The 24973-nt window shown below is 61.1% G+C and overlaps 1 protein-coding gene across 6 annotated transcripts; it reads right to left on the bottom strand.

The window, feature by feature from the left end:
• Positions 1-835: 835 nt before the first annotated feature.
• GPRC5C (G protein-coupled receptor class C group 5 member C) lies at positions 836-22817 on the bottom strand. Of its 6 annotated transcripts, none has more exons than XM_054709514.1 (5): positions 22760-22817; positions 9423-10505; positions 6954-7048; positions 4803-4952; positions 836-2794 (listed from the first exon to the last, which is right to left on the bottom strand). In XM_054709514.1, the coding sequence occupies exons 2-5, from the start codon at positions 10471-10473 to the stop codon at positions 2762-2764; spliced, it is 1329 nt and encodes a 442-aa protein (XP_054565489.1). In that variant the 5' UTR covers positions 10474-10505; positions 22760-22817; the 3' UTR covers positions 836-2761. The 6 variants fall into 6 exon arrangements, with proteins under 6 accessions (XP_054565489.1, XP_054565490.1, XP_027988065.1 ...); XM_054709515.1 differs by lacking the exon at positions 22760-22817 and adding an exon at positions 16942-17114; XM_028132264.2 differs by lacking the exon at positions 22760-22817 and adding an exon at positions 16643-16733.
• Between the last annotated feature and the right edge of the window lie 2156 nt (positions 22818-24973).

The raw sequence follows: 24973 nt of genomic DNA, 5'->3' as shown, positions 1-24973 counted from the left end.
CCGTCCTCTCCCCTGCAGAGCTGCCGGGCGTCACAAAGGCAGCGGGTCTCTGGCCCCCACCTCTCCTGGGAGTGCTGGTGTCGCCTCCTCCATCGCCCGCACCCCGCACCCCGCAGCGGGATCTTCAGCCCCACGGCCCAGCAGCATCCTCTCAAGGAAACAGAGGTCAGAGGCGCCCGGAGCCCAAGGAGGATGAGGTCAGACCATTACCGGCGGGTGCAGATGCTCAATAATTCATGGGCTGCTGTGAGCCAGCGCTGCAGCTTCCGGCGCGGCCGGTGCAGCCGGCAGACAGGAAACCTGCTGGTCACCAGCACTCGGGGGACCCAGCACATCCCGTCCCCCGGGGCTAGACTAAGTGATCGGGCTTGGTGAGAGGGGGCTGAGGCCTGATGGACCCTCACTAGCTGCGTGACCACAGGCCAGTCACTTGACCGATCTGCTTCAGGCTCTCCTATGGGCTGGGAAGGTCCCTGAACGGGTGTGGGAGCCACGTGTCCTAGCCAGATCCTGGGGGCGGCACTCAGCAGGTCCTCCTGACCCAGGGGAGGTAACCCCTGGCCCCAGGATGCCTTCCCAGGAGCCAGTATTCCACCCAGCGGTGCCTCTCCCCCCAGCACACCAGGCCACAGCAGGACTAAGATAAAGTCCACCCCCCCTTGTGTCCCATCCCTACGCTCCCAGGCCTTGTGTGTTGGGTGGGTGAGGGGACACCGGCCTGGGGCCGGGCCGGTTTGGGAGACCTGGTTTCCCCTCTTAGAATAAATTCCCAACCAGGAAAAAAGTTACTTGGAATCAACCATCCTTTCTTGGTCTAGGAGGCAAGGAGAAAGCTAAAAACACATATTGTTAAGAAAGCCCAGAACAGTTCTTCATGAACACACGGGGATTGCTGGTAGCAATTCCTCACAAACCGAGAGGAATAAGGTCATTTAATTCCGAGCAGGTACCAAGTCCAAACGACTCCGCTTTGAGCTGGAGTTTGACAGTGGCTGTGAGATTTCCCCGGGTGCCGGCTGCGGCGGGTTCGGGCCGATGCCGGCGCCCTTCCCTCCCGGCTCGTTTGCGATGCAGCTGGACCGCTTCCCTATCTTCTCCGCTCGGCCAGGGGCGTGCCCGAGTCCCGGCAGGCTGCACCCCTCCCCGCGCCTCCCCGCAGGCCTCCAGGGGACTCGGACTAGGAACAAACCCACATTCACTGCAGGCTGCTACCCCTGGCCGCCTGGCGCGGCTGAGGGCTCACGTGATACCATCACCTCAAAAAGCAGGACCGTCCCTTTGTTCACCGTAAGGGATCCTGGGGCCACTAACCTAGATCAGGAGCCGTCTGAGGTCCAGAGCCCCCCCTTCTCTTCCCTCAGAGGGAAGTTATACTCCATTCTTGGAACTGACAGCACGGTACAAGGGATGGTAAATGGTGGTGGTGGTGGGGTGGGGGGGTGTTATCACACTTGGGGGACAGCTCTACTCTCATCTACTGGGCCTGCTCCCCCAATGCCTCTCTGGAGAGACTCTGGGGACAAGGCACAGGTGCAGGCAGCAGGGGGCAGCACTGGAGCTGTGGGCCTGACTGCATGTCGAGGTTGCGCACAACCCAACTCACCTCGGCTGCTCTGGTCCTCGCCCGCACACGGCCCCAGAGGTGATGCTGGGGTGAGACCTGCAGGTGGGGCACACCTGGGGAGGCCCCTCTTGGACGAGCCTGCTGCCTGGTACCAGAGAGCAGGACAAGGCAGGGGGACGATGCTACAGAGAGACCCCCACAAATCTGGAGCCGTGCACCTCGTCCTTGGTGCCAGCATCACGCAGGCCCCGCGGAGGTCCCCACCCCCCGGGTGGCGTCAGGACGCCCTGGGCATCCTGGGTGAGGAGCGCAGCACCAGCACCCGGAGGTGCCGGGGTGAGGGAGGCACCTTTCCCTGCCCATCAGGAGATGGCAGTGTCCAGCCCCAGATGCCACTTATCCGAGGGGCCTCCCCGAGTCCCGCAGGTCTGTCCTGGACGAGGCCTAGACCCCGTCCGCGTGGTCCAGGACTGTCAGCTGGTTCCCAGCCCCATCTTGTGTCTCCAGGGGACCCGGTTCATCGAAGGTGAGGAAGGAGGGTCGCGGGCGGAGGGGCGCGGAGTGAAGCACCGCCCGCCGCGGCTCAGGTCCGGGGCCCTCCGGCCACGAAGAGGCGCAGCTGTCCAGGCCTGGAACGAGCCCCGCCTTCCCCAGCTCGCGGCCTTCCATGGTTCCCTCGGTGACGGCCCCGGTGAGAAGGGCCAGGGGCAGCTCCCGCCGGGTGTGGCTCCAAAGACTCACGGAGCCCCGCCTCGATTCACCGGGGTGCAGAGGGACAAGCTGGACACCAGCGAGCTGGCCGGGGAGGCCCACCGTGTGCAGACAGGGGCACGTGAGGGTGGCCCTGCAGAGCCACCGCATGAGGACACGGGCTGTGATGTGGGGGAGGGTGTCGCGAGGGGGATGGAGGCAGGCTGGTCTGCAGACGGCTCCTTGTCCTTGTGGCCTCCGTCACTTGAGAGGCTGGGCAGGGCAGGTAGGGGTGGCCCTCGAGCCCCAGCCCTAAGCCTCGAGTTTCACAGCCCTCTCCGGCCGCCCCCCCCCCCCCCACACACACACACTTGGTCCATTGCTCCAGACCGGAGGCCTCCGGGCCCTCCCAGCTCCAGTGACAAGGGTGGGAAAGGTGCATGGCCCTACCAGCCAGGACAGAGGACTGACGACACGGGACGGCGTGCAGTCCAGGCCGCAGGGCAGCTACCATCTCGTTTTACTTTGCGGGGACTGAGCCTAAAGCAACCAGAAAGAACAACCGTCAAAGGGCCCCCCTGCTCGGGGGCCCAAGGGCTGGTTTTTACGGAAACAGCGTGGGGCGTCCCCGGGGGCTGGTGCCGGCTGACACAGGAGAGGCTCGGGCCAAGGTCCGCTCCTCTCTTCCGGCCACCTTTCCCTCCCCCCCTCCCAGCAGGACATTTTTTTCCTACAACCGGTGTCAGAAAATAGCTTCTGGCTCGTCGGGGAGGGACATTCCCAGGCCTGGGAGGGGCGGGCTTGGCGGTCCCCGCGCGAGGCCTTGACCCGCGTCCAAGGGTCAGGACGCTGCCGCTTGTCTCCGCCCGGCCTCCGGGCCGCTGGCTGTCCCCGGGCCGCTGGACGTCAGGGTCCGGAGAGAGCCTGCCTGGTCCTGGGGAGGCTGTGCAGGTTCTCTGGGTCAGTAGGGGGCAGGACAGCTAACCCCCAACTTTCTCCCACGGCCCCGTCGAACCCTAAAAAGGTAACAGTTCTGGGATCTTGCCGAAACCGGTTTGGCTCAGTGGATAGAGCGTCAGCCTGCAGACTCAAGAGTCCCAGGTTCGATTCCAGTCAAGGGCATGTACCTTGGTTGCGGGCACATCCCCAGTAGGGGGTGTGCAAGAGGCAGCTGATCGATGTTTCTCTCTCATCGATGTTTCTAATTCTCTATCCCTCTCTCTTCCTTTCTGTAAAAAATCAATAAAATATATTTTAAAAAAAACAACAAACAGTTCTGGGATCTGGACTCTGGAAAGGAGAAGGGCCTGCCCACCTTCGGGGGCAGCCACGGGGTGCCGGGGAGCTGGTGCGGAGGGCTTTACCGCCGAGGCCTGAGTAATTCCTGCCCAGGAGTGAAACCAACCAGAACGCGGCCCCACCCTCTCCGCCTCTGTGAACCCACCTGGCCAAGTGGCCTAAGAGCGCCGAGCAGAGTTAAGACTCCACCTGTGCCCTAAGCAGGGGTCCTCAAACTTTTTAAACAGGGGCCAGTTCACTGTCCCTCAGACCGCTGGAGGGCCGGACTACAGTTTAAAAAAAACTATGAACAAATTCCTATGCACACTGCACATATCTTATTTTGAAGTAGAAAAACGAAACGGCAAAAACACCCGCAGGTGGCCCGCGGGCCGTAGTTTGAGGACGCCTGCCCTAAAGGATCTGGACCCCCGTCCCCACTGGGCGGCTGAAGGGAGCCCGTCTCCCCTGGCACGCGCCTCCCTCACAAGCACCCTCTGCAGGGGGCCTGCTGGTGGGCCCACCTCCCTGCTCGGCCCCCACGTACGGCCAGTGGAGGGGGACCCGGCGGAGAGCGGTCTGATGCCAGAGGAGCTCAGAGGATGGACTAGCCCCCAGACAGGAGCGGCCCGGTTCACTGAGAGCCCCCGCGGCAGGGACACAGGACGGATCCTTCCCTGCGAGGAGGTGTCAGCTACAGACCACGGCAGCCGTCACGTGAGCTGGGTTGGGCGGGAGGAGGAGGAAGGAGCCGCCCGTGGGCCGAGGGGGAGCGGTTCATCGGGAACCCAGAGCCGGGCCAGAAACGGCATTCCCAGAGGAAGCGTTAACAAAGCAGAAAGAATGCGTTTATTAGGCACCTTGTTCCTCACGGAGGAGCAAGGCCCGGGGCAGGGCCTGTGACATCTCTCGAGGCTGCAGGAATCTCTCCCAAGACTCCGGAGAACGCAGGTGCCGCGAGGCCATCCCTCAGGAAGAACAAACACTATTTGGCTGGAGCGTGACCCCTGGAGGGGACCCTGGCGTGAAGCCGGGGGCGGCTCCTCGACTCCACAAACACTGAGGAGTGGGCAGGGGCACCTGGGACACCACGGAACCCTGGCCACCAGGCAGGGCCTCCCAGCTGAGGCACAAGCTGCCCGGAGCCGTCGAGGGGCACGGGGGCCCCCCGGGCAGTCCCTGGCCCAGGCCAGGTCCCCAGGGCCCTCCCCGCATCGGCCCGCCGCCTTCGGGCGCCGAATCAGTCCCACACGTAGGGGTTTCTAAAGACCTGAGAGTTCTCGTCATCTTTCGGGGCCGTGGCTGCCCGGTGGCTCTGAGCCGCGTACATGTCCTCAGCCCGCAGGGTGGAGTTGGCACTGCCCATCACCTGGCTGTTGGCGGTGGCCCGTGGGAGGATGACGTCGTAGGGTCCCTCGGCCTGGAAGGAAGAGCAGGTGGTCTCACGAACACGCGGCTTCCTGGGGGCGGGGCCTGCCGGCTCCCCTCCCCCACCCCCAGCCAGGCCCCAGCGGCAGGCTGGAGGGGCCGACCTCTGACCTCCAGCCCCTTAGCTCACCCTGCGGAGGGCCCGGCCTCTGGGCCTGGGAAGGAGGCCCCCAGGGTGCTCCCGGGGCTCCCTCGGCCGCCCCTTCAGAAGGAGCCTCTTCCCACGCTGGGCGGCTGCCACCTGACCGGCGCTCCCAGCCTCCCTTCCTCCAAGACTCGTACCCGCGTCCCCCCATTGGCCCTCCGACCCCACCAGGCAGGGCTGCTGGTGTGCCAGGCCTGGCTGTGCCCACACAGTTCTCCTCTAGACGTCAGGGCTGGCCTGCCTGATTGGAGGCTCAAATCCCAAATGCTTTTGGGTGTGAGGATTGTAAGTTTTGGAGACTTCAGACCCAAATTAGCTGCTGGAACCTGGTTCAAGCTGCAGCGGTCCCGTCCTTGTGTGGGTGAGACACGGCTGAGGGGTGCAGAGGGTCCTGAGCGCCCCAGCTCCCAGCGGCTCCAGGGCCCCGAGTTGCCCACCTGGTGGTCTCCAGCTCCCCATCCCCTAGTAGCTCCTGAAACATCTCCGTGGGCGTTCTCAAACCTGGGTCAGAATCACCTGGGCCAGTGGTCGGCAAACTCATTAGTCAACAGAGCCAAATATCAACAGTACGACTGAAATTTCTTTGGAGAGCCAAATTTTTTAAACTTAAACTTCTTCTAATGCCACTTCTTCAAAACAGACTCGCCCAGGCCGTGGTATTTTGTGGAAGAGCCACACTCAAGGGGCCAAAGAGCCGCAGTTTGCCGACCACGGACCTGGGCTGTTTAAACCTCACCCACACCCGGTGGTGGGTGGCTGGCTGGCAAATGTTTAACAACGGGGGTGGGCGGGAAGGGAGGAAGCCCTGATGAGTAGGATTTGCAGATTTCTACAGGTGGTTACTCCCATCATGCATCAGGGTGATGTCACCGAGGAGATGCTAACCATTGGATTCATCACAGCACTGGCCCCACCTAATTTGCATTTTTAGCGAGATCCCAGGTGTGGTGATGCCGAAGGCCTGCGGGCCACACTGAGAATCACCTGTCAGTCCGGATTCCACCCCCCTCGGCAAGGAGGGTGGCAAGCGTGGGCACCCTGCGGCCCAGCAGACTCTGCTCGTGTTTGGAAACTCCTCTGCCCACCGCGGCTCCCGGGGGCCGCAGGGTCGGGCTCAGGGAGACCGAAGGGCCGGGTTGGGAGTTTCGGAGCTAGCTTCACCCGGGCTCCCGGAGGGAGGGGTGAGAACGCCACCCTGCTGACCTCCCTCCTTCCTGTTCCCAGCCTCCTGCCAAGGCGGGTCCCGACCTCTCCTGCCGCGTCTGCCAGCCGGGAGCAGGAACATATATGGGGCGAGTGAATCTGACCCACCGTCTTCCTGTTCCCACCCCCCTCCCAGGGCTCAGGGAGCATCTGTTCCAGAACCCAGGGGAGGTGTGAGGCTGAGAGCGGCTGCCTGCCGGCGGGGGAGGGGCCTCTCTGGAGACAGCTGTGGTGGGAGTGTAAACACCTACCCAGACTGGGTCCCCTGTCCCTCTGGAGTCCCCAAGAATGACCCCCGGCTGGCCGAGGCCCTCCTCGGTCCCTCCCGAAGCTTCGGAGGGTGAAGCTGGCAGCTCCCACCAGCTCAGAGAGCCCGCGCAGCGTTCTCCACAGCCCGCAGCCCCAGTTCAGTGTGTGACACCCCGATGCCACGGGCCGGGCAGGTCCCATCGCAATAAAACTGAAGGTGGTGGATGCACTGACTCCAGGAAAAGGCACCAGGAGCTGGGGCTCGGGGTTCCCCGAGGCTGAGGCACGGAGTGGAGACACCTGCCTCCTCCCTACCCCCTGCACCTCACCCCGCACGGCCACAAAGGCTGGGCTCCCCTTTCCGCAGGGTCCCGGGGACTCGGGGACCCCACTCACCGGGCCTTTGTGCATCAGGGCCATCTCGGTGGGCTGGTACACACTGGTCAGCAGCTGCCCATTATACCCACTGTACGGCGACACTGGTCTCTTGGCTGCAAGGGAACAGGAGAGGTTGGAAGGCCGGGCTCTCAGCTCCCTTTCCCAGCCGAGAGCAAGGCTCCGGGGGCGGGGAGAGGGGCTCGGCCTCCCGGGGGTAACATCTAACCCAGGAGGGAGCCTGGCGGGGGTGGCCAGCTTGGGGGTGAGGCTGTAGGTGTGGGGGCCCCTTCGGAACCCAACACCCCTTTGTTCGGATGCACGGGAGCCGTGAGGCTGCTGGCCTTCCCCTCGGCCTTTCCTGCCGTGTGGGGACCCCCTCCCCCCTTCCCGGTCAGTTCAGAAAACAGCTCCTGTCAGCAGCCTTCACATCGCCATCTGCCTCCAGGGCAGAGGCCACGAGGGCACACGGGCCTTCGGCCGCCTTCCGAGATGGCCAGCCTCCAGCTGGGGCCTCCGCCGCAGCCGGCCAGCTGCCAGGCGCTGGGGTGAATACGGCACAGACCCCGCCGCCCCAGACTCCAGGGCTGGGAACCGACTCCCCGCGACCCACAGCCCAGAGCCCCCCAGGGGGACTGCACGCACATCCTGTCCCTCGGCCCCCGGGCCCGGCTCCAGGACTATTTTCGGAGGCAGGAACACTTCCCCGGGCCTCCCGCGGGGAGCTGGCTTCCCGACCTGTTCCGCCCGAGGGCGCCGTCAGGTGGCTCAGGAAACCTGCTGGCCAGCGGGGCCCAGGATGGGCTGGGCCTGGGGGCAGGCCCCGCGGTGGTCGGTCAGTCTGTCTGTCTGTCTGTCTGCAGGCCGATGGCCCCCAGCTCGGAGGGACCACAGCCACAGAGCTAAGTGCCGGGCTCACGCGATGATTAGGTTTTCCATTTGGAGAAAAAAATAAATGAAGAGAGAGAAACCCTCACGGCCCCAGAACGTCTGCCCTGAGAGGACAAAGGCTGGGAGCGTTTGGCCCCGACAGACACACGGGCTGAGAAAGCGCGCGAGGTGCGTGCCTAGGACACGTGGAGACAGGCGCAGCGGCTGGCGCACAGCAGGTGCCCCATAAAGGCCAGGGTCCTCCCTGAGTACAAACGCCAGAGAGGACTCCAGAGAGGACTCCTTGTGGGAGCTGGGAGCGCCTCTGGCCAAGGCTCCCGGAGAACGGCCCTCCCACTCCTGCTTCCCAAGCTGCTCCCGGGGCGGGGACGCACAGGTTCCAAAGCTCCACTCCCCTCCCCGCCTCTCCTGCCTCTCCCACCGCCGGGCACCAGGACCACCCGGAGCGGGGCCCCGCCAGGAAAGCCTGTCCCATTAGCCAAGAGCCCGGGGAGCAGCCGCGGGACAGTGGGTGCTGCTTTAGACTGCTACGGGGCGTGAGTGCTTTTATTAAAAAGGGAAAATAAAGCCCTGACCGGTTTGGCTCAGTGGATAGAGCGTCGGCCTGTGGACTGAAAGGTCCCGGGTTCGATTCCAGTCAAGGGCATGTTCCTTGGTTGTGGGCACATCCCCAGTAGGGGGTGTGCAGGAGGCAGCTGGTCGATGTTTCTCTCTCATCGATGTTTCTGGCTCTCTATCCCTCTCCCTTCCTCTCTGTGAAGGGTCAGTGAAATATATTAAAAAAAAAAAAAAAGAATAAAATAACAGGAACACGCCCGGTGGATGGCTCATGCTCCCAGCGCACCTCCAAGCGCCAGGCCCGCGCATTAATGAGTTCTCATCAGAATCCTCTGGAGCACGATCTACCATCATCCCTATTTTACAGGTGAGGAAACTGAGGCACGTGCAGCTAAAATACCAATCAACCGTCAGCTCTGGGGATGAACAGGAAGGAATTGGGGAAACAGTTGGGAGAAATTTTGTTTCTCTGTAATGTTTGAGATTTTACGTTGAAAATATATTTATGAGTTACATTGACTGTAGTAAAAATAATTTTTTTTTTTCAAGAAATGGAACTATGGGGGCAGCAATGGTAAGATATGTACACATATAATGCCTTAAAAAAATGAAGAAAAAAAGAAATCTCCATAGCAACAAATAAATAAACAATTGCTATAAAAAAAAAAAAAAAAAGAAAGAAATGGAACTAGCCCTAACTGGTCTGGCTCAGTGGATAGAGCGTCAGCCTGCAGACTGAAAGGTCCCGGGTTTGATTCCGGTCAAGGGCATGTACCTTGGTTGCGGGCACATCCCCAGTAGGACGTGTGCAGGAGGCAGCTGATCGATGTTTCTCTCTCATCGATGTTTCTAACTCTCTATCCCTCTCCCTTCCTCGCTGTAAAAAAGCAATAAAATGTATTTTTTTAAAAAGAAATGGAACTAAGGGAGTTGAAGGCAGAACACCACGGACAACCCTCAGGGACCTGGCTCCAGCCCAGCCCCCCGTCCTGCAGTAAATGACGTGGAAGAAAAAGGGCCGGGAGGGGTCCGGGGACCTACCGGAGCCTGGCTCGTCCATGGAAAACGCCTTGTTCTCCACAAACATGCTCTGGGCCTTCTGCTCCTTCAGGATGGTCTCGTAGCCCACGCCCCGGGTGGGGTACAGGTCTCCCTGGTAGCTCTGCTCCGGGCTGGCCTTGGTCACCTGGGACACCTCGGGGATGACGTAGAAGAGGACAAAGGCCCAGGCGTTGGCGGCGAGGGCGATGGCCAGCGTGGGGTCGTCCCAGGCGGGCCTGTTGCGCTGCCGGTTGCCGTAGGTGTACATGACGATCCACACCACCCAGATGGCGATGGAGGTGGCGGTGGCGAGCAGCACGAAGGCCCCGTGCTTCCGCCAGCGCTTGAAGCGGCCGCACAGGGCGGGCCAGGCCCCCGCGAAGGCGGCCAGCAGCAGCAGCATGACGTAGATGAGCGCCATGACGAAGTCCATGTTGGCGATGTCGCAGGGGGAGGCCGCGGCCCCGCCCGCGCTGCCGTTGCCCAGGGCGCCGTCCTCGCCCGCGGCCCGCACCAGCGTGATGATCAGCCACTCGGTGTTGATGATCACCTCCACCAGGGTGAGCAGCAGCGCCACGGCGAAGACCACCCAGCCCCGCGGCCCGTGGTTCTTCCGGGCCAGGAAGTTGAGGGCAAACACGTGGGCCACCAGGCAGGAGAAGCAGATGGCGAACAGGACCCCGAAGAGGAACCGCCGGGAGGCGCAGGTGGAGAAGTCGGGCTTCACCACGCAGGCGAACACGAGGCAGAAGAGGCCCAGGGTCCCCAGCAGGAAGAACACCTGGGTCCCCAGAAGGCCGCGCTTCTTGACGTCCTGCACGAAGGGCAGGCTGGCCACGAGGACGATGGTGAGGACGAAGGTGGTGACCACGCCCGCCCCGGCCACGGCCTCCAAGACGATGCCCCAGGCCCCGGAGCGGTCACACAGGTTGTAGTAGAGGGGGTTGAGGTCCTGGCTGCAGCCGGGCGGGGCTCGGTTCTGGGCCTGCGCCCCCGGGAACAGGAAGAGCAGCAGCCCCAGGCATGTCAGCAAGGCTCTGCGGACGGCCATCCTGGCTCCCAGGCCAGGCTCCCGCGGGGTCCCTAAAGACAGAGGGAGAAAAGGCACAGTCAGTCCTCCCCAAAGTCAGCCGCCGACATGGGTGCTGCTTCCCGGAGCCTGAACCCGGGCAGACGGCGCACATTGATCAGGATCCTGGGCTTCAGAATTCTTCTTAACGCAGAACTCCTGGAAGGCATGCCAACTGACCAGAGGCCAACGAGATGAAGCCCGTCTGTCATTCCCACTCAGGGAAGAGGAAGGAACTGTCACTGCATTTTCAGGTCCTACCCCCCATAATGTGGATCTAAATATTCCCTGAGCTCTTGCAGCTGGGGTGGGGGGTGGAGGGGGGGATTATAAGCAAGTCAAAACCAAGCATGCCACCCATTCAGCACTTCCTCTCTTGCTCTGGGACTCCCAGCGTTCAGCAGGCCAGATACCATGCCCCTGAACTCTGTCTATGGGATGCCGGAGTCCATGGGGAATCAGCCCTAAGCTCACTGAGTCCATCGTTCATTCATTCAACAAGTATTTCACAATGAGCATAACCAGCATAACTTGCCGCCAGAAAAAGGGAAGAGAAAAAAAAAATCGAAGAGAGTTGACAAGTTGTATTTATCAGCACTTCCCCCTGATCCCTCCCTCCCACTTCCCTTTTCTGCCCTTCACTCTCCCACTCTTCGTGCCAAAGCCTCTCTTCAGAATCCAAAGTTCTTTGTGCAGCTCAAGTGCGTAAGCGTCAGGATAGAGTAATTTCCCAGCTAGGGAGTTAACGACTTAAGGCGAAACTTCTCCTACGAGGCGCTAACGTTTTAAAAGCAAGAACCAGGCAAGGGCCATGTAAAACCCAAAGGAATGAGTCTATAATGGAAAACTCGAAAACACTGCAGCTAAAGGCAAGAAAAATGTCTTTTATTCACACCAGGAAGCGAACGTATTATCCTAGCCACTCGTTCGGCCATTCCGGGCGGCGGCTTTGCCAAAGGAAGCCGGGCTCCTGCTCTCAATGGCAACTGGATTTTCCCTGTATGACGTGGAAGTGCAGAATGCGGAGGTTAAGAGACATTAAAGACCAAATCAATGAGTTTTCCCATCAAAGGCTTTACATGTACTTGGAGGACAGAAGATGTAAGTTATAAATCCCGAAATTCTATGAAACGCACGCGCTCCACATCGAAAGGTATTCTGTGTGCAAATACCAGGGATAACCCTGCCTCTTCCTCGCACCCCTTGGGCCCAGGAACTCTCCAGAAAGACAGCAACCGAGCTTTCCTGGGCTGACAGTGACCACTAGTGGCTGGCAGGGGAATGGCATGATCCAACTCTATCCTCCCCACCACCTCCCTCTTCCCATTTTGGGGGTGGGAGGGAGAGGAAAAGAGAGGGGGGGGGGGGCGAGAGGTTTACACCCTTATGTTTTCACCATTCCTGGTTCCTTAATTTCTAAAAGGAAACAAAAGATCCTAAATCTCGGTCAATATAAATTGTCTCTCCAAAATTAAGTGGAAGGACACAGCTACTGTCGGGGGAAAAGAAAATTCATAAATTAAGAGAAACTGACATAATCAAGATCATCCATTTTCAACAACCGTTAAGCTATCCCACATGCCCCTTAAAAATATTTTAGGCATCTCCGCCTTCTCAGCTACCTCCTCATCGTTCAATTAAGCTTACTTTTCCCATTAACTCTTTTTTAATTAAATTATTTTTCAATTACAGTTGACATACAACATTATGTTAGTTCCAGGTGTATTAAGAAGTGACCGCCCCTCCACTCTTAATAAATTAACATTCTGTGTGAATTTTTCTATCGTTTTTTGTTTTTTTTCCCCCTAAATAACTGGCACTTCTCCTGGCTTCCAATGCGAAAGCAGGTTTCCCCTACGTCGTGACTTAAATAATATTTCGCCGGAGACTGTGTGTGATCGTAGATCAAGAAAGCACACACTGTGTTTATAAGCGTGGGAACGAGGAGGGAGCCAGGAAGGGCTGAGGGGTGAGGAGAAATGCTGAACCGCTCCAGGAGGTACTTGACGGTGTCATGCTCCACTACAGGATCCTAAGCTCTCGGCCCCATCCTGGGCATCTCTGGCTCACAGCAAGGCAGCCAGAACTGGGGGTGAAGTTGGGAGATGTGGAACCGCACCCTGAGAATGGCCACCCAGACTTAGCCTCCCGGCATCTGCACATCTTCAAGGGCTTCTCATTCTTCCCACCCGCCTCTTCCCGTCGGGGTTTAGGACAGACAGTGATTCCAGGCTGCAAACACGGACCATACACCTAGGGCAGTGGTCGGCAAACTCATTAGTCAACAGAGCCAAATATCAACAGCACAATGATTGAAATTTCTTTGGAGAGCCAAATTTTTTAAACTCAAACTTCTTCTAACGCCACTTCTTCAAAATAGACTCGCCCAGGCCGGGGTATTTTGTGGAAGAGCCACACTCAAGGGGCCAAAGAGCCGCCTGTGGCTCGCGAGCCAGTTTGCCGACCACTGTTCTAGGGGCTTTGGGAAGTGCAGAGAGGAGCAAACACAGTCCCCCGACTTGATGGTATTTAAAGATCTGATAGGAGACAGCATTTGAGATCTGTTTGGCTCAAATAAACTCTTGTAAAAAAATTTTTAAAAATCTAACAGGAGAGATAAGAAAATTACACAGTGAAGAATAAGGTAAGTGCCACAGAACAGAGGTTACCTCTGGGGGAGAGCAAGGCACTACAGAAACACGGAGATGGAAGCTCTTCCAGCCCAGGGGTCAGAAAAGGCAGAATGGAGACCTTCCACCAAGCTCGCCACGCGTGAGCTAAGTTGCTAGCGGAAGTCCGAGGAGAAATGCTACAGGGAAGGGGCTTGGAGCATTATTCTAAGGGCAGGCGGGAGCCGCTGAAGGCTGTTCTGTTGCACGATGGGGGCATAACCAGGGCTGTGCTTTAAGAGTTGAATCTGGCACACAGCACAATCGATTTGCTGAGGACACATTCATCCGGTTGAAACATCAAGACCCAAAGTAAGCTGGAATAGGCAGATCCGAGAGATCCTTTCCAAAATAAAATCTAAGGCCTGGTTGGATGTGGGAGGAAGGATGCTAAGCCTGTGCTACAAGTTCAAGTCTGACAACCGCCACATCTTTATGCCACCACCACACCGAGACTCATTTAGCCCTGGGACCCTTATACGCCACTCCTCCATCCATCCTGCTTAGATCCATTCTGCCTGTACCCGGGGCCAGGGCCATACCCTGCAAGTCTCGACTCAGCGGCCCCATCAACAGGGGAATTTCCAGGGAAGGAAACAGGAATGGCCCCTCCTCCCCCATCCAGGTAACATGCTGCCTTGGAACTTACCAACCCCAGAGGGAATTCATCTTCCAGGCCCTGATAGGTCTCATTTCTCTGACTCCCTGGCAAATGGAAGGGCGAGTGGGGAGACAGAATGCACTGACTCGGGTAGGGAAATGGGGGCAGGTTGACCGGGCTCTAGTCCACTGCCCAGGACAGCGACCCCTGCAAGCCAGCAGGAGACTTGGTGAAGGTAACGCAGAAGAGTCTGACCTCCAGATTCAGCCAGTCAGCGGGCGCCACCCTTAAGATGGTGAAGGGGGAACGGACTTCAATGAAAGGGACCCAGCTCTGCCTGGAGACGCTCCCTCCTCCCACGGGTCCCTCGAGCCTGCTCTGCGAGGCTGAGTCTTCTGAGACCTGCGTGTTAGAATCGTGTGTGCACACGTCTCCCCTGCCAGGCTCCAAGGTCTGAGGGTGGCGGGCAAGACACACGGAACGCCAGGCCCTTGAAAATCACTCACTGGAGGGACTCGGCTCACTTCCCTCCCAGCCCCGCCTCCTTCCTCTCGGGGTCACATCTGCTTCGAGGTTCTCGGTGGGACCCAGGAGCTGACCCTCCCTCTGCAGCCCGGCCCCAGCCTCAGCTTCTTTTCCAGGCCAAAGGGCCCCTTGCTTCCTGAGCGCCCTGCGATCAGCCATACAGATAAACACCTCTAATCACCTCTGAGACCAGCCTCTCCCCAGGCTCAGCCACTCCGCCCAACCCAGTTCCACAATCCCCTTCTGCCCACTTTCCTTCTTGGGGAGCAGAGAGGCCTCCGGAGGGCCAGTGGGTTCAGGGCCCAGCCAGCCCCGACTGGCTTCGGCCTGCAAGGATGCGGCGCCTTCCCACTTTTCCAAGCAACCAACTTCCTCCTCTTCGCCCTCAATTCACCTAAAGGCCCGAGAGCCACCCCCAAAAGAGCACCCCGTGCTTCACACCCCGCGCCCCATCGGTCTCCCAGGCTCAGGAGCACCCAGAGATACAGGCCACGGCCAGGTTTCCTCCCAAGAGGGCCGTGACCCTCAGAGCGCCCTCCCAGAGGCACCCAGGCTCCCCCAGGAGTGCCCGGAGCATCCTCCTTCCTCCCCTAGCCTGCCGCCCGCCACTCAGCAGCCGTCAGGAGAGATGGATGGACTCACTGACAGCCCTCCCACCTCCTCCCCTTCTCCCATCCACCCTCCTTCCCATCCGGGTGCCTGTGAGGAGCTACCTCCGTGTCCAGGTGTGTGAGTGTGTGTGGGGGGGGGGGGGAGGGCGAGGGAGGATTTGGGGGGATTTCCTGAAACCCCAGCCTAGACCTCCACACGGGTGTGCATTTGGGCCAAAATTCCAGAGCCTTCTGAAACTTGGAAGTCCCCAATCCAAAGGTCTGTTCTGGAAATGTCACTCTGGAATGTGCCCCACCCCCAATAGCACTCCCACCCACCCCCACCCCCACCCCCACCCCCAGCCACACACTAAGGCTCCAGGGGGTGGGGGATGGCCTCCAGGAGCAAACACCCTGTTTTAGGGGCAGCACTGTGGGGTTCTAAAGTGACGGGGCTTTCCTGGGTGTAAAACTGCCGGCCTGGGGATGGAGGGGCGCCCCTCAGCCTCGGAGGCTGGAAAGGGCCCTGGAAAAGCCATTGAGGGGGTGGTGGGGGGGAAGGGATCTAGAAGCCACGCTGCCAGAAGTAGAGGCTCTCGGGTCGTCTGAAATCCCAAACTTGGCGCAGCAAGACTGAGTGCTCCCCTCTTCACCCCCCCCATGGGGTCCGCAGTGACGCTCCCCTGAACCTCGGAGCAGAAGGCGCAGGGCAGCCGGGCTCTCCCCATTTCCTCTGGCCTCGGAAACCTGCCCTCCGTGCGCCGTAGCGGGCAGCGGAGAGGACGCCCGCCCACAAGTCGCGGTGGACGGTAGACTCGCAGAGGGCGTGGGGCTGGAGGGGGGCGCACCTGGGAGATCCTAATTGTGGAGTTCTCCCCGCCGCCCCCCGCTCCGAGCCGCCGCGCCGGGGTCCCCCCCCCCCCCCCTAGTCCCTAGCAGGTTTGGAAAGTTTCTGCGACCCAGCGGGGCTGGAGCGGCGTCCTCCGCCCCCGGGTCCTCTGCCCCCGTCCACTCCCCGCCGGCCCGAACCGACTCTTCCGGGCGGCCGAGGGGAGGGCAGAGCGGAGGCAGCAGCCCTTACCTGGGACGCGCCGCCGGCCCGGCTCCGGCGCGGGGTTTGGGGCCAACTCCAGCCCCAGGCGAGGCGCGGGCGGAGGTGGGAGGGACGCGGTGCAGGGCGCGGGGCCAGGCCCAGCCCTGGCTGAGGGTGCCCGGGCCGGGGCGGGAGGGAGCTCGGGGCTCGGGGGCCTGCCTCTCCCCGGACTGGGGCTGTGTTGGCCAAGCCTGGTCGCTCGCTCTCACGCTGGCCTCTCCCCGGGCTCGGCTCCTTTCTCTCGGCGAGGGTGGGCCGGCGCCTGCATTACCGTGACATCACCCCCATTCGGGCGCTTATCGGGCGAGCGCAGCCCCAGGTATGTGCAATCGGTTTGCACTGTAACAAAGCCCGCCCAGCCCTCCCCCAGCGACTCACCTCCAGGCTCCGGCGAGGCGCACTTTCCGGCCCGGGAGGGAGGTCGGAGTTTCTGGCGGAGCTCGCCAGTGGGTTGTTGCTGTTTACCGCCACGCCCCCCGCACGCGGGCGCGCGCACACTCACGCGCACTCCGTTTCTGGGCTCGGCGCTGTCTCTCCAGAAAGCGATTTGGGGTGTAGCCCAGCGCACCTCGCGAGTGGGCTCTCCCTCCCCGCAGTATCAGAGCGCGTTCCCAGACACGTCCCGGGGCCACCCCGGTGCGTCTCTCTGTGGCGGACACCTAGCCTTTGTCACCTTCGTCCTGGGTCTCCCGTGAGACACTCGCCAGACACAGCTCGCCGCTCCGGGCTGGAGCGAGCCGCACACTCAGACACAAAGTCCGCCTTTGTCACGCCTTCTGTGCCCCCTCCCCTCCCCGAGCGTGCACACGTGGACGCCCCACACCGCGTGTCCGCCTCTTGCGTACTCGGTTCTTCCCCAACACCTGGGCCACCAAGTGTGCGTGGGAACACCCCTGTGCGCGCCCCTAATGCGGGGGGCGAGCTCAGAACCACTCGGACCGTGAGCAAACTTTGCCCCAAATCCCAACTAACCCGCGCCTGGGTTTCCAGGGACCAGCCCAGACTCGGGCCAGCTCTGAGCGCGCGCTCCTCTCCCCGCGCCCCCGTCCCCTGCGCCGACTTGTCCTAATTAGCCTTCTGCTTCTGTTCCCCTCGGTGCAGCGTTTAGCCTGGCCCGGGAGGACTCGGCGCTGCGCGCGCGTCGGCCCTCCGAGTCCTGCCCTTCCCATCGCCCGGGGACTTTTCCACGAGTTCGGGTGCCCTCGGCCCTCTCCACGCCCCACCTCCACTCCCTGCTCCGGGGTGGATCAGCGGGTGGCCACCCTTTCCCCTTCAGGAACCCGTAGAAAGGGAACCGCAGAATTGAGGAAGCGAATCCAGGCTGGGACCTCCCCGGCCCAGTAAACAAGAGATTTTCCGGCTGCCTGCCTGCCTGCCTGCCTTCCCCCGAGGCTGCGGCTCCGCGCGAGGCGGGCTGAGCTGTCCCGGGCGCCCAGCGGGGCCTAGTTAGCGCGCGCGGGAGGCCCGGCGGGGCCGCGGCGCACCGGGAAGGGAGAGGTGGTTGGGCCTGGCCGGGGCCCAGGGGACACGGAGGGAGGGCAGGGCGCTGGGTCTCCCGGGTGCTGGGTCTCGTGACGCTAGTTGCCTGGGGGATCGCCCGAGGCGCGCCCTCGGAGCCTGCGGGTGGAGGGGCGTGTTTGCTCTGCCTGGAGCGCCCGGGGAGGGAGGAGGGGGAGGGGGGACGGGCGCAGCGGGGAGGAGGGGTGGCAGCTGGTCTCGGGCAAGGGGGTGGCCAGGTGGGGGAGGGGAACCTCCCAGGCTGTTTGTTTGCGAGCCTCAATCTATGACAACCAGGAGTCTAACTCCGTGAATCACCCCGAGCTGCCCGAGCGATAAACCTCCGGCCGCGCCTCCCCCTCGCGCGCGCACCGCCGGTTCGGACTCGGGGAGGGAGTGTTTGCTTGGCGGCAGGGGCTGGCGGTGGGGCCCAGGTTTCCCAGAGCCCCGTCTCCCTTCCTGCGCCTTGTCCTCGCAGGCAGGGCTGGGAGATGGTGGAATTCTTCCAGTTCTTTGAAATGTGAAGCGGAAGAGCGCGATTCCGTGCCTTAACTTCACCCCCACCCCACATAAGGCCCAGGCAGCTGGGTGCCCACCATGAAACGGGGAGCGGCCGGTCTGACGGAGGACTCTGTAACCAGGCTACTGACGCCCAAATCAGTGTGCTGGGAGGGGCCGCTCATTAGCATAGGTGACCAGCCGATTCAGAGGGGCGGGGAGGATGTGGGGGAAGGGAGATGGGGAGATGGGGAGAGGTCTGTGACACCTCAGGGAGACACGGATGAATTGTGGCTGCCTCGGGCTTTGGGAAGGAATCCCTTCACCCTACAGAGACCTCTCCCAAGGAGCAAGTCGCCCCTACATTCTAGGCCCAGGCAGGGGGAAGGCTGGGGTCCTGGGTGCCTGGCCACTCGCTGGGAGTCATCTGGACAGAGGCCGGACCGCGGCGCTGAGCTGTCCGCAGCAGCCTGTGACAGCCGTGGAAATGGAGGGCGGTTTTCTGAGAATCCTGTGCTTGTTTCCTTATCTCGGCCTCACTCTGGAACAGGATCTGCCTTCAAAACAACGCAAAGCTCTCTGGGCAGATGGCCTGGGCCCCCGGATCCCTGGTGCGCTGTGCTAGGAGAGGTGGGGAGCCTGGAGGTGGAGGTGTGGGGAGCCGCACCCACCCCACCCCACCCCTGTGAGTCAGAGGCCGTGGGTGCTGCTGGCCACTGGGGGCCTGGAGTGGCTAACAGGGACGATGTGTGGGAGGTGCTCTTGCTTTCTAAGGCTCCAACTATAGGGTCATCTGCGCCCCCAAATGCCCTTCACCCAGTATAACAGCCCATGGGCATATAGAAGCTTTACAAACTCCCATTTTCACTAAAAACAACACTTTGAAGAGTGGTCCCCTAAGGCTCCTGCCCACTCCCTGTTCAGCGGGATCCCAGATGAATGAATTGTAGAGGGGGGTCAGGCTCCCTCCTGCCCTAACGCGGTGCTGGAGTTCCCTCGGGCCCATTGAAACCACCCTCTTCCTGGGGCCTGGGACAGTAAGGTACTGACCAGGCCCAGGGTTCAAGAGCAGCTCTGCCAGCTGTGGGACCTGGGCAAGTCCCTCCGTCTCTCTGAGCCCCGCTTTCCTCTGCCGGGAAACTGGTCTGACACCACCTCCTCATCTTGCTGTGAAATCCTCATGGAGCTGTGTCTAGAATGTTCCTCACACAGCCAGCCGGGCACTTACAGGTGCTCCGTGGTCAGCCGCTCTGTTCGTAGCCCGCCCCCTCCGAGCCTCAGTCCGGTCAGTTGTAGAAGCTGCTTCTCCAACGTCCTTCCGGTTCTGTTTGACTAATATCAGAAGAGCCTTGCCTTCATGCTCTGGGCCTTCGCCTGTGCTGTTCCTTCTACCTCCAACATCCTTGCCCTCTTACCCACCCAAAATTTCTTGGGCCCAGATTTTTAAAGTAGGTCCTGTCTCCAAGCTCAGCCTCAGTGGCCCTCCTCTGCGAAGCTGCCTTCACCTTCCCCAGAAAGAACCATGTGGGCTGCCCTGTTGCCCGGGGCCTGTTAAGCATTTGTTTATTGATCATTGACCCTAGTGTACCCCCATTATTATTAATTATCATTATTATTGATTTTAGAGAGAGAGGAAAGGGAGAGGGAGAGAGAGAGAAACATCGATGTGAGAAAGAAACACCGATCTGTTGCCTCCTGTATCTCCTGCCCATGCCCCGACCTGGGATCGAACCCAAAGCCTGGGTATGTGCCCTGAGCCAGAATCAAACTCCCGAACCTTTGGTGCACAAGACGATACTCCAACCAACTGAGCCTCCGCGACCCGGGCATCCCTGCGTATCTTAATCAGCCTTCTAAATGACTGGCTCCCCCGTTAGACCGTGCCCTGCCCCAGAGCAGGGACATGCCTCACATCTTGTGCCTGGCATCCGGCCCAGAGCCTGGCACGCGGCAGACCCATTACTCTATGGTCCAAACAATGGCAGCAAGAGGTGCGACAGGCCCACCGCTGACCTCCCCCTCACACCAGGGGCCTTGCACACCTGCCCTGCCCAGCGGTTCCAGGCCGCCCTGGGACGCAGACAAGCCCCAGTGCCTGCTGCTGGAGAAGCCGGCCTCCCTGCGCCCGCCCGCGGAGCCCTGCGCTCAGTCCCGAGTCGGGGCCTTGCGTGGCGCCCTGGAGGAGCCTGCCTGGAGTGCAGTTGGCTCCCTAGAGGGACTTCCCTTTTGCCTGGGTGGCAGGCGTCCTGGAGTGCAGTTCCAGCTGGCAGACCTTTCCGGAGCCATTTCCTCCCCTGGGGAGCAGGAGGCCCACTTCCCAGGGTGGCCCGCCCCGGGGGGCCCGTGCATTCTGGGCCCAGTGGAGTGAAAATAGTTCCCTGCTGAGCGGGGGGCGGGGCTTGGCTCCCTGACCCGTAGGTGCCTGGAACCCTGTGAGGTAAACAGAGTTTGCATCTGCCCTTTGCTTGCCCCGGAGCTGGGATTAACTGGTTCCTGCCCAGGTTGCAGGGTCTGGCCATGTGTCCCTTCTCTTGGGCTCATGGGACTGCCTCCTTGGAGCAGCAGGTGCCGCCTGGTCTTTTGTGAGGACCCAGGTACCCCGGTGGCCCCTTAAGAGGCAGGAAGCCACGGGGCAGGGCCAGGGGAGTGAAACACTCACTCACACAACTGGCTGCCCATGGCCGATCCTCTGGAAATGTACCCGGAAGTGGGCCTGAGGTGGAGCCCGCTGGAATGTCACCTGATGCCGAGCCCATCCCCCCCACCCCCGCCCCTCCATGGCTCAGGGGCCACTGACCAGCCTCCTGTGGAAGAAGAGGCTGGGCCTCCCGGGCTGCCCGGGTCTGGACCGCCTCCATCCACAGGCGGAGCGAGTCTAGGAACCAGGGTCAAAGCTGAGGGTCCAGGATTTGGGCCTCTCAACTCCCTCATCCCTTCCCCCCCCAAAACATGCCAGCAGTGCCGCATGTAGGACCCCTGCCTTCTGGTACAGTGTTACCCCAGATCTGAGAACATTCCAGGGTGGGTTTGCCTTCTACCTCACCTCCAGTCCCCCTGCAAACCCCCACGCATTGTGGGACGTTTCTGACCCTCCCCGGCCATCTGCTCACAGCACCTTCCCGGGCTCCCACGGCCTGTAGCTGAAGAGGCCAAACTCCCTGGCCCGGCATTCAAGGCCTCTGCAACCTGCCCTCCCCCTGCCCCCCCACCCCACCCCGCATCTCTCCTCATCCCCACAGGAAGTGGCCCCTCCACCCCCGGGTCAGCTCCGAGTCAGGCCTCCGTACTGGCCTTCCTGTCGCCCCACTCTCCATCCAGGATGCCCCCTCTTTCGGCCTCTTGTAATCAGTCCCCCTTTAAAACCCTTGGCTCTTCCCAGAAGCTTTTGCTGGTGACCCCACCCCACAGCCCTCCGCCTCCCTCGGCTCTCCCAGAGCCCGTGCCCTGCACTGCTCCGCACGTAGATCTCTGCCGCCTCACCTTGGTGGTGGGCTCCGTGGAGAACAGACGGGATGATATGCGCACCCTTCCTGGCAGCCCATATTGTAGTGCTGTATGCAAGGAAGGTGGGCGGCCCGGCCCGTGCGGCTCGGTGGTTGAGCGTTGGCCCAGGAACCAAGAGCTCTCTCTCAGTTCGATTCCCGCTCAGGGGGGCACATGTCCCAGTGGCGGGCTCAGTCCCTAGAAAGGTGCTTGTGGGAGGCAGCTGATCGATGATGTTCCTCTCTCATCAACGTGTCTATCTCTCTCTCAAAAAATCAATGAAGACCTATTTTTAAGAAATGGGCAGTCCCTGTCAGTGGGGTGATTGGCCAGGAACTGAGAGAGGCCCTCAGCTTCTCTAGGGGGGAGGGTCTAGGCTGGGCCCTGCTGCTGCCCTGAACCCTGGGCTCCCTCCGGCTCCCAGAACCCGGCTCCCAGAACCCCGGGCCAAGACGCTCAGAGCAGCGCTGGCGAGCCTGCAGATGCACTAGCACGACAGCGCGCCTCAGCCGAGCACTGCTCTCTTTCCGAGTGTCTTTTCTCTACGTTTGATGTTCGCAGCTCCGTGAGTTCAATAAGGCAGAAACCATCTCCATTTCATCGATTTAAAAACGGAGGCGGAGTGACGCGCCACGGATCAGAGCCCGTTCGTTTGAACTCTGTTGGGCTTGCGCTGTGCTCCGGCCCAAGCACTTTCTCGTCTCTGGTCGAGCTCTCACGTTTCCTGCCTCCGTGTTCGTGCAGGCACAGGTCTTATGTCCCCAAAGCTCTTTGAGGGGAAGGTCTGCCCTGGACCCCCCTCTGTGCCCTCTGAGAGCCTTGCCTGGGGTAGGGCCTCAGTAAATATTAGCGAGGGGTACACCGACGGAGGACCTGCGCAGGCAGGCACAGAGGACGTGGGCCACAGAGCAGGTGTCAAGCAGGCAGGCGCCCTTCTCAGCGGCCGTCCCTGCTCCCAGCAAGCCCTTCAGCTCCAGGAGCCAGCGCCGGGCAGAGGCCCAACCTGTGGCGGGGCTGTGCCTCCCCCCTCCCCCCCCCCCCCCCCCCCCGCCCCTTCCTCCTTCTCCAGCTGCTGGCCCCGTGGTCACGTGCTCTCTGCACACGCTGCAGCCTGCCCTGCCTCCGGGACACTCAGCCCTCCACCTGCCTCACCAGACACCAGCAGAGCTCACTGCACAGCACCCAGGAGACCCACGCCCCACCTGGGGTTTGAGGGTGCCCCTGACTCCCGAACACATCCAGACCCCCCCCCCCCCGAGGTGATGGGAGAGAGCCAGGGTGTCACGAGCGAGTCAGACAGGCCCACACTCACCAGAGATGGTGCCTCCAGCAGGGCAGGGCCAGCCAGCTGGCTTCTGGGCAGTGTCCAGGCCCAGCTGTTGCCTGCGCCCCCCTCCCCCCCCCGTCCCCACCCCAAGCCCAGCTGCAGAGCCACCAAGGCTGCCGGGAACTTGGTGCTATTCTGGGAGCGAGCTGCAGCTCGGGACGCCGGGCGGCCGCTGAAACTTTAGCCCCTTCGGTCTGCACGCTGCTCCGCTCCGCTCTGATAATAAGGCGGCGGCCTGCCACTGGGCCGACTTCAGAGCCACCGCGGGCGTGCGTGAGGGGCGTCATGGCAGCTGTGGTTGTGCTAAAGTGGGACGTGGCCGCAGACAGCCTTTACTTCAGCCTCCGCCGCAACAGCCTCCCTTCTCGCTGTCACTCCTGTGGTCGCTTCCCTGCAGTTTGGGGTTCGTCCCCATACCCACCCTGCAGCATTAACCCCTACGCCGGCCACCCTGCCATCGGCCTGCGGTTAAATCCAGGGCTGGGGCCTTTCTGCTTCCTGGGTTTTTATTTGTTTGTTTTTATTGATTTCAGAGAGGAAGGGAAAGGAAGAGAGAGATAGCCATGGGAGAGAATCATTGATCGGCCTGCCTCCTGCACACCCCACACTGGGGATCGAGCCCACAACCCAAGCATGTGCCCTGACCAGGAATTGAACCGTGACCTCCTGGTTCATAGGTCAATGCTCAACCCCTGAGCCACGCCGGCCGGGCATGCTTTCTGTTTGGAGACTGCGTGGTCTGATTCTGCCGTGTAAGTAATCAAGTGTCAAGACTGAGTTTAGGTCACAAAAGATGAGCGTCCGAGTCAAAGCCACCTTACCGCCAAGCGAAGCCCGTGCTTGCGTGTCTTCGGACGTCCCTCAGAGGCGCCGGGGTGATGAGGTCGGCTTTGTTTATCCCGGGGGGAACCGGAGGCCAGGGGGGAAGAGAGCCTACCCAAGGTCACTCGGCGGTGGCCATCAGGGTTAGGCCTGGTGTCCTGATGTGCGGTCATGGACCTGTAGTCTCCGAGCTGGAAGGAGCAGCCGAGTTGTCCGAAGGGCACAGAACTTGCTTATCTGTAAAATGGGGTCGTGACCTTGGCCACAGGTGATTGCTGTGGAGATGACCTGAAACCACAGATCTGAGAGCCCCTGGCCCGAGTGCCCGGGGATTTGGGACCTTCTGGCCCTAGACTCATGCCCCTCTGCTGCCTGGTGTGTGTAGGGACAAAGCAGCTCACAGAGAAGGTGGGGAGACCGGTCCTCGGGCGTCCTCAGGCCTCGGTGCGCAGCTAGGAATCGAGTGAGTCATTTGTGTTTTTTTTTAAAAATCGTATGTATTGATTTTAGAGAGAGAGACATCAACTTGTTGTTCCACTTCTTTATGCATCCATTGGGGGTTCTTGGATGTGCCCTGACCAGGGATCGAACCTGCAACCTGAGCGCGTCAGTCGGGACGATGCTCTGACCCAGTGGTCGGCAAACTGCGGCTTGCGAGCCACATGGGGCTCTTTGGCCCCTTGAGTGTGGCTCTTCCACAAAATACCACGTGCGGGCGCGCACGTACAGTGCGATTGAAACTTCGTGGCCCATGCGCAGAAGTCGGTTTTCGGCTCTCAAAAGAAATTTCAATCGTCGTACTGCTGATATTTGGCTCTGCTGACTAATGAGTTTGCCGACCACTGCTCTGACCTGGCCAGGGCTGGGTCGCTTGTTTACAAGCAGATTTCTGGGTCCCCTTGCCGACTGTTGAACCCGAGCCTCTAGCCAAGAAGCCTAAGAGCCTGCTTTACAAAACTACTCTGCCCCCCCCCCCCCACGTCATGGGATGCACACTCACCTGAGGCCCAGTGAGGCAAGGTTCAACCCAGAACTGTCCAAGTCCGCTCTGAGGAAAGGGCGGGGAAACAGAGGCAGCGCACAAACAAGCGTGTGGATGCCTGGGAAGAACTCTGCCCTCCCAGCCGCGGGCAGGCCCCTGCTTCTGGGGGACAGAGGGCTTTGGGGGATGGGCGGGTGAAACGGGAAGCCTGGGTGAGGACGCACAGGGCAAGTGTAGCCCGAAGCCAGAGCCTCGCCGCTCTCTGTGCCTCCCATGCCCACGCCCACCCCGCCCCGCCCCTCGGTGTGGAAGGGGTGCCAGGGTCACAGAGTGATTAAGAGGCACCTCCTCCTTTGTCTGCCCTCCTGCCCCTTCCCAGTCAGGACAGGGTTCAG

The sequence above is a fragment of the Eptesicus fuscus genome, chromosome 20 (genome assembly GCF_027574615.1).
Source record: "Eptesicus fuscus isolate TK198812 chromosome 20, DD_ASM_mEF_20220401, whole genome shotgun sequence".
NCBI classification, from domain to species: Eukaryota; Metazoa; Chordata; class Mammalia; order Chiroptera; family Vespertilionidae; genus Eptesicus; species Eptesicus fuscus.
The sequence above is the reverse complement of the archived record's forward strand: the minus strand, read 5'-3'. Positions and strand labels throughout refer to the sequence as shown.

Excerpts from the sequence above, each read along its gene's own strand:
- GPRC5C (XM_054709514.1), bottom strand. The coding sequence starts at position 10,473 with ATGGCCGTCCGCAGAGCCTTGCTGACATGCCTGGGGCTGCTGCTCTTC. Across the intron at positions 4,953-6,953 it reads CCCTGATGCACAAAGGCCCG|GCCGAGGGACCCTACGACGT; the intron begins GTGAGTGGGGTC and ends TCTTCCTTCCAG. Across the intron at positions 2,795-4,802 it reads AAGATGACGAGAACTCTCAG|GCTCAGTCCCCGCAAAGTAA; the intron begins GTCTTTAGAAAC and ends TGGTTGCTTTAG.